General features: G+C 37.2%; 1 protein-coding gene across 2 annotated transcripts in view; it reads left to right on the plus strand.

The window, feature by feature from the left end:
* PDCD6IP (programmed cell death 6 interacting protein) overlaps positions 1–12733 on the plus strand; it is a 68363-nt gene that overhangs the window by 3073 nt on the left and 52557 nt on the right. For both annotated transcript variants that reach the window (XM_035278632.3, XM_002807672.6), the window contains exons 2-3: positions 7886–7940; positions 9840–9909. In XM_035278632.3, coding sequence (XP_035134523.1) covers positions 7886–7940; positions 9840–9909 — 125 coding nt within the window. The remainder of the gene's footprint in view (positions 1–7885; positions 7941–9839; positions 9910–12733) is intronic.

Raw genomic sequence — 12733 nt, forward strand, 5'->3', positions numbered from 1 at the left:
GGTGATCAAATGGGAACCCTACTGGTTTTTTATTTTTTTTGAAACTTCAGATATACCAGTTACCAGCATTGTGTCATTTCTTTTATGGTGATCGATTTCTTTAGAGAGAAATCTTCTAGTCTCCTTCCATGAAAAAGTCTGCTTATCAGCTTTCTAAATTTTATCCTGGGGAATGGAGGTTGGGGATCTTAACAATCATGTATGCAGTCTTTCTATCAGGTACATCTATTTTTAGTGACACTTCCATTAGGGTTAGGTTCATTTCTGTGTGGTAGATTCCAAATTATCTGAGTTAAGGTTTTCTTTCTTTCTTTTTTTTTCCTTGTGGTGGAGTTTTGCTCTTATTGCCCAGGCTGGGTGCAGTAGTGTGATCTTGGCTCATCACAACCTCCACCTCCTGGGTTCAAGCAATTCTCTTGCCTCAGCCTCCTGAGTAGCTGGGATTATAGGCATGTACTACCACGGCCAGCTAATTTTGTATTTTTTGTGAAGAAGGGGTTTCTGCGTGTTGGTCAGGCTGGTCTCAAACTCCCAACCTCAGGTTATCCACCTGCCTCGGCCTCCCAAAGTGCTGGGATTACAGGCGTCAGCTGCGGCGCCCAGCCAAGGTTTTATTCTTTTGTAAAAAGTTGGCTGGCAGGTAGTTCTGGTAGCCCAGGTCTTATATAGTGGTTCTGTGAAGTTCATTGAGGTTCAGATTCCTTTCAGCTTTCTGCTGTATAAAACCTAGAATATTTTTCTCAGGTCCAGGTTGCAATCATATTCAAGTTCCAGGCAGTAGGATGGAGAAAGGGAGAAAGGCACAGGGTTCGACCTTTAGGGTGTTTCCTGGCAACTATTCCACAGCCCCCTGCCTATATGTTACTGGCCATTGTGTGTGTCCATTTCTCATAGGATGCTAGGAAAAGGAATTTTCATTATGAGCAGCTATATATTCAGCTAAAGATACAGGGTTTTGTTAATAAGGAAGAGGATAGAACCGATGATGATGTAGTCAATTAGCATGCCCTACCCCACTTAGCAGTGCTTGATCTCCACCTTAGTTGTATTTATTTGCTATCTCTGACCTTTTTCTGAGAGTGCACCTACTCTCATAGTAGAGGATCTGGGAGCTTGAAGGTTTCTTTGAAGTATTTTCAACCACATCTCCTGCTTACATTGAACTCCTACCTTCAGAGTTACCTCATGTTTCTTAATTCAGATCCTTTTCTGGCTTCTCTATCATGGTTTGGCTTCTACTTTGGCTCCCTTCCCTCTTAGCCAGTTAGATTTTAGATTTCTCTTTTTCATTCATTCATTCATTCATTCACTCACTTCACCTTTTAGTAAATTTTGTTGAAACCTCTTATGTGCTCTGTGCCCTTCTCAACCTTTTTGTCCATGTTCATGTATATCTTTTACATTTTTGAATTCTTGTTTCAGTGTGTTTTGGTGGGGAACAAAGAAGGGTGTTTATTCAGATTTCTTTGTTTGACTGTAAGAGGAAGGTGTTTGCATTTTCAGCTCTCCGCAGTGCTTATAACAATTTACACTCTCATCAGCAGGTGTATGGGAGTTTTTTATTTCCCCATATCCTTGCTAATACTCACTGATTAATAATTTAATTTATTGCTTTTTGCTAAACTGATTGGTGAGAAATAGTACCTTTAGTTTGCATTCCTCTTATATTGCTGAGGTTGAACAGTTTATTTTTACTGGCCACTTTGTTTCTTTTTCTGTGATTGCTTGTTCTTTTCTTTTGCCCATTTTCTATTGAGTTTTTTTTCTTTACTGATCTATAGGAGTTGGAGCATTTTCTGGATATTTATCTTTTTTTATTATGTGTGTTGCAAAAATCTTCTAGTCTGTTTCTTGTTTCCCAACGGTGTTTATGCTATATATTGTCATATAAAAGTCCTCTCAAAATGTTTTCAACTCCTGATAATTTGTAGTAAAGATTTTTTTTCCTTATTCCTAATGTTGTGCATGTGTTATATGTGATTTTCCTTCCTCAGGTTTGCCAAAGGTTTGGAGCCACCTTTTCTTGTTTAAAACCAAGCCTTTTTGGTTGGTTTTCTGCCCTTGTCATTCTTTTTTTTATTTTTTTTTTGTCATTCATTTTAAAAAAAAAAAATTTTCTTTGTTCTATCTTTTTGTGTGGATTCATTAGTTTTCCATCTTTTTGGTTTTTCTAATATATTTTAGGACTGTATTATTTTCTCAACCTGTATTATTTGCATCCTGCTGTCTTTTTCATTTGTAAAATTAAGTTGATGGAATAGTCCTGTCGTTTCTGAATTATTTTCAGAAATTATAGTGTTTTATAGATCAGGAAAGAAAATATTCTGTTTTACTTCACAGCTGTTGTTTGCATTCTGATTGTTGGTTTGGTGATGAAGATATTGTTGCGGGACTTTTCCTTGTCCCACGGCCATGAACTCTGGCAAGGCCAGAGTTCCAGCTAAAGTGCATCCCACCTGACAGCTTGACGTTCCACACAGGAAGAGGACAGGCTAGGCTCCTCCCTGTGGAACTTCCAAGGCTCCACCTTAGTGAACAGGCTGGCTGGAGATTCCCCAGGGACCGCCTTCCACCTGGCTGTCTCAGTAGTGAGATAATATTAGCACAATGATATTGCTACAATTTGTTAACAAAATACTAATGGAGAGTCTTTGTGAACCTTACTATAGGAGACAATGTGGAGGATTTAAAGATATACTTGGTCCCTAGTCTCAAGGAATTATTGCCATACCTTTTCGGCTCAATAATCTTATTCTGCACAGATGAACCATAAGGGAAGATTTTAAATCTGATTTGTTTTTCTGCGTTTTGACTTTTCTGGTGTTTTGTAAATAAGAAAACTTAGGACTATCATCATTCTGTGTATCTGTAAGAAGAATCTTCTGAGGTGTTTTATACAGGATGTTTAAGCCCACACAGCTATCTTTATGGCAGAACTGGACTAAGGTCCTGACCTCTTATTCCCCAGCTTATGGTACTTTTTACCATACTTTGCTGCAGTAGTGCTTGATTAATGATTTTTTATGTGTTAAATTGGATGAAGAAAGAAGTGTGAAAATAAGGTTCACAAAGACTCTGTGAATTCCAGCCAGTGTCTCTGGCCCAGCTCTTCTGATTCTCTTGTTTCTTCCTCTAGTTAATGGTCTGGAGTTGCATATCCCTCAACGCAGATTGGAATTGCATAGGGTTGTGTGAATTAGCATTGCAGTATTATTTTGGCCATGTGGATTGGTTGTTCTTGATCCCCAAAGTTGTTACTTTCCCCTTAAATTAAAAAAAGATTTCCTTTTTAAAAAAATTAAATACAGAATCTGACCTTTATTTAAACATTTTAACTTTTTTTTTTTTGAGACAGGGCCTTGCTCAGTTGCCCAGGCTGAAGTGCAGTGGCACCATAATAGCCCACGGCAGCCTCGATCTCCTGGGCTCAAGCAGTCCTACTTCAGCCTTCCAAGTAGGTGTGTACCACTACACCTGGCTAATTTTTAAATTGTTAGGAGAGAGGAGGAGGTCTTGCTATGTTCCCCAGCCTGATCTTGAACTCCTTAACTCAAGCAATCCTCCTGCCTTGGCCTCCCAAGTGCTGGGATTATAGGTGTGAGCCACCATACCTGGGCTTTTTTTTTTTTTTAAACTAGAATTTCTAATGAGAATTTGTCCTGTACCTATTTGTGATATTTTCAGAGAAATTTATTTATTTCCTAGTCTTTCTTTCCCCATGAGACTTTTAAATTGAACTGTTATATATTTGTGCTAAAGTGGTTGAGTTTTATAAAATACTGGAGAACATATATAAGCACTTCAACATAGTTGCAAAATAATAAGCTATAACTACCATTTGTCTTACATGTATTACTGGGTGTCCAGGCACTATTTTAAGCATTTGATATACAGTATCATTTATTCCTCACTTTTAAAGGAGGTATTATTACTCTTACTTTAGGAAAGGTTCAGAGATTAACTTTTTCATGCTCACATAGCTCAGAGTTGGGATTCAAACTCAGGGCTGTCTGATTTGAGTCTGTATTGTGCCTTTTAAATATATTTGGGATTTTATAGTTTTGGTTAAAAAAATTCACTTGTTGCTAAAATGGAATCTATAAAGACACCGATTTTTTTGCAGTGTTGTTTTCCACAATGTGCTAGCTTTCTCTCTGGCTTAGCATACTGGCTTTTGCTGTGCCTACTTGTACAAAACTTGCAGCCTAGGTCTACTTTGTTAGAGATAAAGCCTAGGCTGCAATCTGCTTCAATGGTAAAGCCTACTTAAATGTTAAACCGAAGGGTGTGGTAGATTCTCTCGTTTCTGTGGGTTCCCTATCTAGAGAACTTTGATACTTGAGATCTAGGCTGAACTGTGAGGGATAATACCCTGTGGAATTATATTGAAGGAGTAGCTTATTGTAGTTGGTTTTCCTGGAACAGCATTTTGCTTGTTGTAACTGCAGTTAGCAATGACTGCTTTCTTTTGTAAAGTATTACTTGATCTCTCATTTTGTTGGGATTTGCTCCATACTGATCAGACATTGTTGATTTTCAGTGACTGCCTTCCTATTTTATTTCAACTTCTATAATCCGTCCTAAGATAGCCATTTTACTTTGAAGATTTCATCACATGGCTTCTAATCATTCAAATATAGGATATAAATACACTGTTCCCCCCCATGCAACTCAGGTTTTGTGAATTAACCTGAAAAGCTTTGGGGTGAAGAAAATGGGTATGAAAATTTTAGTGCATTCAGTTTAGCCATTCTTTTCTTCACTCATTTGCAGAGCAAGTAACCTCATTTCCTGCTACTACCTTCCTTGTTTACTTTATAGCAAGGGTCAGCAAAATAAGGCCTGCCCAGCTGCCTGTTTTTGTATGGCCTGTGGGCACCACTCCAGTGGGTTAACATTGTGAGTGTTTTAGACCTAGCTAAGCTGTTTGCCTCTGTTCCATTCTCCCCTTTGCTTCTAGCTCCTGCCCTGCTGGCCAGTGGCCATGCTTTATTGCTGCCCAGACTTACTCTGGTGCTGCCTACACATTGGATATTCTGCTTGGCAGTGACTTGGCACTAAATGGTAGATTTTCAGTCTGGAAATTGGTGACTCAGCAGATTACCTCACCTCCAGCCAGCTGGAGCAGGTGCCCATGGTAGGCCCTTTTTGAGAATTTGGGTCTCATTGAGGCAGAGTAAAACTGACTGTGTTGGTCACTCCTCCCCCTTCCCCATGGATCCTCTACATCAGACAGCTACTTTTCCTTTGGAGAATGTCTCCAGCGGATGGTATCTGGGCAGCTGTGTGCCATCATTTTGGAATGGCCCAATCTAGGCAAAAAAGGTACAGGCCAGAGCAGGGGTTTTTCTCTTGTTTATAAGTACTTAGATACTTTTTACAAGCTTGATTTAGCCTTTTTCCCAGTGGAGTCTAGAATATCACTGTTCAGAAAAAGGTTGCCAGTCCTGAGTCTATAACCATATTGGCCTCCTTGCTGTGCCAAAGACACCTTTAGGTACGGTTGCCTCAGGCCGTTAGCACTTGCTGTTCTCTCCTTATGAGCTTGTTCTTTGATAGCTCCTGTTCATTCTCAAACCAGAATTTTAGGTTTTACTTCTGAGGGACAGAAGAAAACTTTGCATTTTACTGATTCATTTGCTTGGGGCTGGCAACAAAACAGAGAGTAAATACATCCAGTCTTTGCTATCATGAAACATAGAATCCTTTGAGAGAAAAGACAGTAAACATAATCCCACAAATATTATATCACAAATTGTGTTAAATCCTATGAAGGAAATGTTCAGGGACCTGAGAGATTATAAATAGAGGGGAAACTAATTTTAAAAAGGGGTTATATTGACTTTTTTTTTGAGACAAGATTTCATGCCATGACCTGTCCTGAAGTACAGTGTGTGGGATCACAGCTCACTCTAGCCTTGACCTTCTGGGCTCAAGTGAAACTCCCACCTTATCCCCCTGCATAGTCCCCTTGGAACTGTAGGCTCATCACCACACCTGGCTAATTTTTGTGTGTGTGTGTATATGTGTAGAGATGAGTTCTCTCTGTGTTCCTCAGGATAGTCTCAAACTCCTTGGCTCAAGTGATCCTCCTACCTCAGCCTCCCAAAGTGTTAGGATTACAGGCAGAGCCACAGTGCCTGGCCTAAATTGACCTTATCACTTCTGCTGCCACCGTGGACTACATCGATCCATGCTAGCATCATCTCTTGACTGGATTACTACAGTAGCTTCCTAACTAATCTCTCTAACTTCTGCTCTTGCATACCTGCAGTCAGTTTTCTATACAGCAGTCATGGTGACTCTGTGAAAATAAGTCAGGTTACTGTTTTAACCAAACCTTTTATGGTTCTCCCTCTTACACTGTATAGTAAAACTCAGAATTCTTACAGTTGCATTCAAAGCAGCATTACTTCTTTGACTTCATCACTCACTATTTTCTCCCTTGCTCTCTCTATGACCATATTGGTCTCCTTGCTATGCTGGATACCTTCTCAGGTACCCTCTTGTTCCAGGGTACTGGCACTTGACTTTCCCTACCTTGGAAATTCTCAGATATCTGCTTGGCTTACCTCATCACCTTTTCATAGTCATGCTGTTTTACAGTTAAATTTTTTTTCATGTAGTCAAACAACGATGTTATTTAAAACAACAACCTTCTTACCTTGCCCCATGTATTCAGTTTATTCCTCTTATCCCTGTATTCTCCATGGCACTTACCACTGTTTTCTGTATCATATTTTTACCTATTTTGTCGTCCCCTCTAAAAGCTTCACAAAAGCACAGATTTTTAAATGTTTACTGACCTCGTGATCCACCCACCTCAGCCTCCCAAAGTGGGATTACAGGTGTGAGCCACCATGCCTGGCCAGTTAATTTTTGTATTTTTAGAAGAGACAGGATTTCGCCATGTTGCCCTAGCTGGTCTTGAACTCCTGGACTCAAGTGATCCACCTGCCTCAGCCTCCCAAAGTGCTGGGGTTAGAGGTGTAATCCACTGTGCCTGGCCCTTTCAAGTATTTGTATCTCTGACCTTGAGAAACTTAGCTTCCATTATCTTCAGTGTGTTTGCTTAATAGCCTAGTTTTTCCTATTTGTATCCAAACTCATAGCCATGCCAGGTAAAAGCTCTGTCTCAGATATGTTGGTGACTCCTGCTGAAAATTTGCCCCCAGAAATAATTATTAGAAAAATACCCCTGGTGAAGGATTGGGGGAAGTATAAGAGGAAAAGAAAGGAAAGATTAGAGGCCAGTTAAAAAGCTTGGCCTGAACCTTTTCTCTTCCCTTCCCTGCCAGACTTGCAGACTGAAAGCTCACCCCGATAGGGGTAAGACTGCTTTATATTTAGTGATCATTCTGGCTGCTATGCAGAAAACAGGTTGGAAAGAATGAGAAAGGAGGTGGAGAGACTGGCTAGGAAACTGAGATTCCTAGCTAAAAGAGAGTGGTAGCTTTGATGTGCTGTGTGGCAGTGCTGGAGACAGATAGAGGTAAAACTTACCTAAAACATTTGAAAGTTGGTAAACCTGTTTTTAATGGGCAGTTTGCCAGAGATACTAATTTGTCCAATGGATATAAACATAGTTATTTTAGTAAAAAATAGTATTTTTAAGAAACATTCTGGTTTTTAGAGTAGATGTTAGTTTGCTTTTAGCCAATAACAGTTGATAAATATTTTTCTGTGGTGGTGGGTATCAGTTTTTGCTTATAGATTTTCACTGCATTCATTTTTTAAGCTCCTGGTTTATGTATTAAAAGATTTTGTGTAATGTAAAATAGTGCTCAAAGTAAGCATAAATAATTTTTCTATTAAACCAGTTGTATTTACATAAATGTGTGTAATAGTTAGCTCTGGTAATTATTTATTCTGCTCTATTTTTTAGATATTATGATCAGATTTGTTCTATTGAACCCAAATTCCCATTTTCTGAAAATCAGGTAAGTCATTAATTCTGTCTTAAAATTATATGGTAATGACAAATCACCCGTTTCCTTCTGCCAATATTTTCACTGTCTTTAGAGTTTTATGAGATAGTGTTATAGAAGCTGGGTGTGGTGGCTCACACCTGTAATCCCAGCACTTTGGTAGGCTGAGGTGGGTGGATCACCTGAGGTCAGGAGTTCAAGACCAGCCTGGTCATCATGGTGAAACCCCATCTCTATTAAAAAAAAAAAAAGATAGTGTTATAAAAATAGAAGCTTTTAGGTCTGTCTGATGTGAATATATATGCTTCTGAAGAAAGAATCTCATGGAATTCTGTTCATGTCATTCTTCAGTCACTTCTCAGGCTCATATAGAGCAATGGTTTTTTTTTTTGGACTTCATGTTATATCCGTAGGATCTATTGGCTGATTAATCTGCTGTGTCCTTTCCCTTTGACTTAGGATGGAAACTGCACAATCAGGAATTATTAGTCTCAGTTTATGTGCTTTAAAAATTATTTGCACAAGTTACATTTGCATGTAAAAGTTGCAAATGCTGTTGTGATTAAATGTTAATTACATGAATGTCAACTGTATTTTCTCTTTAAAGGCTAGATGTTGAAAATGCTGATAATTTCTTATAGTTTTACTTTGGAGATTGGATAAAGGTTTTAAAATTAGTGATACTTTTAAATTTTAAAATTGTCATAAGAAAAGTACTTTAAACATTCTTGTACTAAAGTTTTTATGGGTGAAATAATTATATGTTGAGATTTCCTTTAAAATATTCCTGGAAAAGAAGTGTAGGTGGCTGGAGGCAGGGCAAGTTGGGAGGTAGATGAACCAAGAAGGGCAAAAGATTAAAGCCACTGATGGGTATACTGGAGTTTATTCTCTTTATTCTTTTTAGTTTTTCTGTATGTTTGAAAATTTCCTTAATCAGAATTTAATTTTTGTATTAGATTGCAATAAATAATTTAAATAAGGTTTACTTATTTTTAATCTTTGTATGTGATAATACATATTTCAGGAGCAGAGAGAGAGAGAGTTTTTTAATAAAGTAAACTTTTAATTTTCATGTAGCATACAGAAAAGTGAACAAATCATGAGTCTGGCTTGAGTCTCAGGATCTCCTGGTTTGGAATCGTAATGTGCCTTGATCCTCTTTCTAAGCAGGACTCACCAGTGTCTTTCTCTTTCCTGCTTCACCCCTGCAATGAGCCAAGAACCAACACTACATCCACCTAGAACTGCAGAAGGGCTTGTGGTTTCAACCAAGACCCATCCTGAGAAAGGGACTTGGCTTGGTGCTTTTGATCCCAAAGTTCCCACACTGCTGGGACAATGGCATCTGTCATGGTGTTCCTCCAGTAGGTGGAGATTACTGTGGAACCTACATATGGGTCTGGAAAAACTGTACACTGTTGTCACCTTGACCATTAAAAACCAGAATGAGGAAAAAAAAAAAGTGAATATGCCTGTATAACCACTACCTAGATAAAGAAATAAAACGTTAACCCATCCCCCAAAGTAACCATTCTCCTACTTTTGTCATCATGGAATAGTTTTTAATTTCATCTTCTAGGAAACCTGTATACTTACTTTTATTTTCCTTGTATTTCTTGGCTTATTTGGAAGCACCTGTTACTTATTTTGTTCCATTAAAATCAGTGTGTGTTTGTAAATATGAATAAGATAGTGTTGATGATTACCAAGGCAGCATGACCATATGAACTATCCCAGTGCCAGTATTTTACTTTATTAAAATTTCAATTTAAATGAAAAGAAGGAAAGGGAGTTGGGTGGTTATAGGAGATAATATAGACAGGTTGAGCTTTTGTCCTTTTTTTCATTGTGGATTTCTCTTCGGATTCATGAAGGTAACAGTTTTCTCTTTTCTTTCGTTCTATCCAGATCTGCTTGACATTTACCTGGAAGGATGCTTTCGATAAAGGTTCACTTTTTGGAGGCTCTGTAAAACTGGGTATGTAATTTTTAATAAAAATGATAGGAAAATTGGTCTAACTGCTTTGCATTGTTTTTGGTTTTTAAAATTGCTATCCTAATGACTCTTTTTAAATACTAAAGTTGTTTACATCTCATTTATTTTTTAACTTCAACTTTTAATGCAATTTTGAAATATTTGTAGAAAGCCCATGCCTTGCCAGGCACTGTCCTAGTTATAAAAATGAATAATGCAGATGTACTCAGTTCTTGGGAAGATAGTTGATCATTTAAAAGTGTAATATGTACTATATAAAATGTAATATGTAATATCAGCCTATGAACAAACTCATAGAAGCATATATGAGGAAGAAAGTAATTCTACCTGTTGAAAGCAGACAGTGTTTGAGTTAGGCCTTGAAGGATGAATTTGTAGAAAATAATATTATAGGTACAAAATTATAACCAAAGGTCAGAAGAGTGAAGACTTTTGATCTACCACTCCAGCAAGATAGCCTGTCTGTGCCTTAATTTTCTCATCTGTGAAATGGAGATAATACTCTTTATCTCATTGGATTCTTTTTTGTTTGTATTTGAGATGGAGTTTAGCTCTTGTTCAGGCTGGAGCGCAGTGGCACAATCTCAGCTTACTGCAACCTCCGTCTCCTGGGTTCAAGCAATTCTCCTGCCTCAGCCTCCTGAGTAGCTGGGATTATAGGTGTCCGTTACCACCCGTGGCTAATTTTTTGTATTTTTTTAGTAGAGATGGGGTTTCATCATGTTGGTCAGGCTGATCTTGAACTCCTGACCTCAGGGGATTCACCTGTCTCGCCTTCCTGAACTGCTGGGATTACAGGCGTGAGCCACTGCATCAGCCTATCTCATTGGATTCTTATGTGGATTAAATGAGTGAATACATGTAAAGTCCTAAGAACAGTGCTCAATAAGTATTAGCTGCAATGAATACTTATATTATCATATAACATTGTAATTTATATGTAATGTATATATGATATATATATGTATTATATACTATATATAATACTATAAAGGTATGTATAATATGTCTTATATAGTATATCCCTTTTATAGTATACATGTACATAAGATATGCTATAATATATATCTATATGCCTTATAAGATAAATAGATATATATTATATAGTATGTACATACCATATACATACATATATCTAAGGTTTATACTTATATATAGGTGAGGAACTGGAAATAAATATTTTATAGTAGATATTATATGTAATGTTAGTTTAATAATAATTATTATTGTTATGGCTTGTAACCATAGGTTGAATTGGGGATTATGGAGGGTGATGATAATAGAGAGCAGATTATGAAGAGTTGCAAATATTATGCTCCTGACTTTGTACTTTCCCCTCTTACATAATAATAGTGAATGTTTATTGGGCATTTATTTTACCTAGGCACTCTGGAAGGGATTATTTATAAATAATATTATTTATAATAATATCATATTTGTCTCTACAAAAAATATAAAAATTACCCGGACACAATGGCATGTGCCTGTAATCCTATTTGGGGGTTGAGGTGGTAGGATTGCTTGAGCCTGGGAGGTTGAGGCTACAGTGAGCCATGATCACGCCAGTGTACTTCAACCTGGGTGACAGAGTGAGACCTTGTCTCAAAAGAAAAAATAAGATAGAAGAAAAACGTAGTAAAAAAGAGAACAAGTAAGAAACAAGAATACAGTTAAATATTTAAGAAGTCATCTTTGAAAAAAGGAAAATTAAATATTATTTTGAAAACCTGGTTTAAGTTTAGATGGATAGAGAAATAAAGGAAAAAAGGTAAGAGTTAATTGCAAGATCAAAATAGGTCTTATATGTAAAATCTCATAAAAGCTCCTATACATGAGAAATTGTCAAAATGAGAGACTATAGTCTGGGATTATAATATTTAGGGTCAACATAATAGACTGAGATATGTATCTGGTATATAAACAGTTTACTTTTATTTCTTGCCTGAAATATATTTTATCCTTCTTTTTTTCTTTGAAACAGAGTCTTGCTCTGTTGTGCGACTGGAGTGCAGTGGCGTGATTTCGGCTCACTGTAACCTCTGCTTCTGGGGTTCAAGTGATTCTTGAGCCTCAGCCTCCTGAGTAGCTGGGATTACAGGTGTGTGCCACCATGCCCAGCGAAGTTTTGTATTTTTAGTAGAGATAGTGTTTCACCATGTTGGCCAGGCTGGTCTTGAACTCCTGCCCTCAAGAGTTTCACCCGTCTTGGCCTTCCAAAGTGCTGGGTTTATAGGTGTGAGTTACTGCCCCTAGCTGGTGTTTCATTTTGTTTCTTGCTCTCTCTTGCCACACTGACCTAATGTATATATTTATTGAATTAATTAAAATTATATTAGGAACTTGAAGGCATTGTTCTCTTACCTTTTAGTATCTAGTGTTACTGATGAAAAGTCTGATTTTGTTATTTTTAAGTGATCTGTTTCTTTGCTCTTGGGAATGTTTTACAGTCTTCTTTTTATCATTCATATTTAGAAATCTCAAAAGATCTAATGGGATTTCATTTTATTCATTGTGTTCAGGGTATTTCTTTTTTGGCCCTTTTAGTTAGAACACGTATCTCCCTTCAGCTCTGGGAAGTTTTCTTATATTTCTTTGATAATTTTCTTGTCTCTTTTGTCTCTCTTTCTTTGGAATACTTTATTAGATATTGGTTGGTCTGAGTTCACTCATAATTTATATATACTTTTTGAGATTGCCTAGATATTTTAAAAGTTTTGAAAAAAAAATTTTTCCTCCCTCCACCATTAAAACTTTTGAAAAAAATTTAACAATCAGGTTTTTAATTTGTAGGAGCTTTTTCTTATTA

This window comes from Callithrix jacchus, chromosome 17 (genome assembly GCF_049354715.1).
Source record: "Callithrix jacchus isolate 240 chromosome 17, calJac240_pri, whole genome shotgun sequence".
In the NCBI taxonomy this organism is placed as follows: Eukaryota; Metazoa; Chordata; class Mammalia; order Primates; family Cebidae; genus Callithrix; species Callithrix jacchus.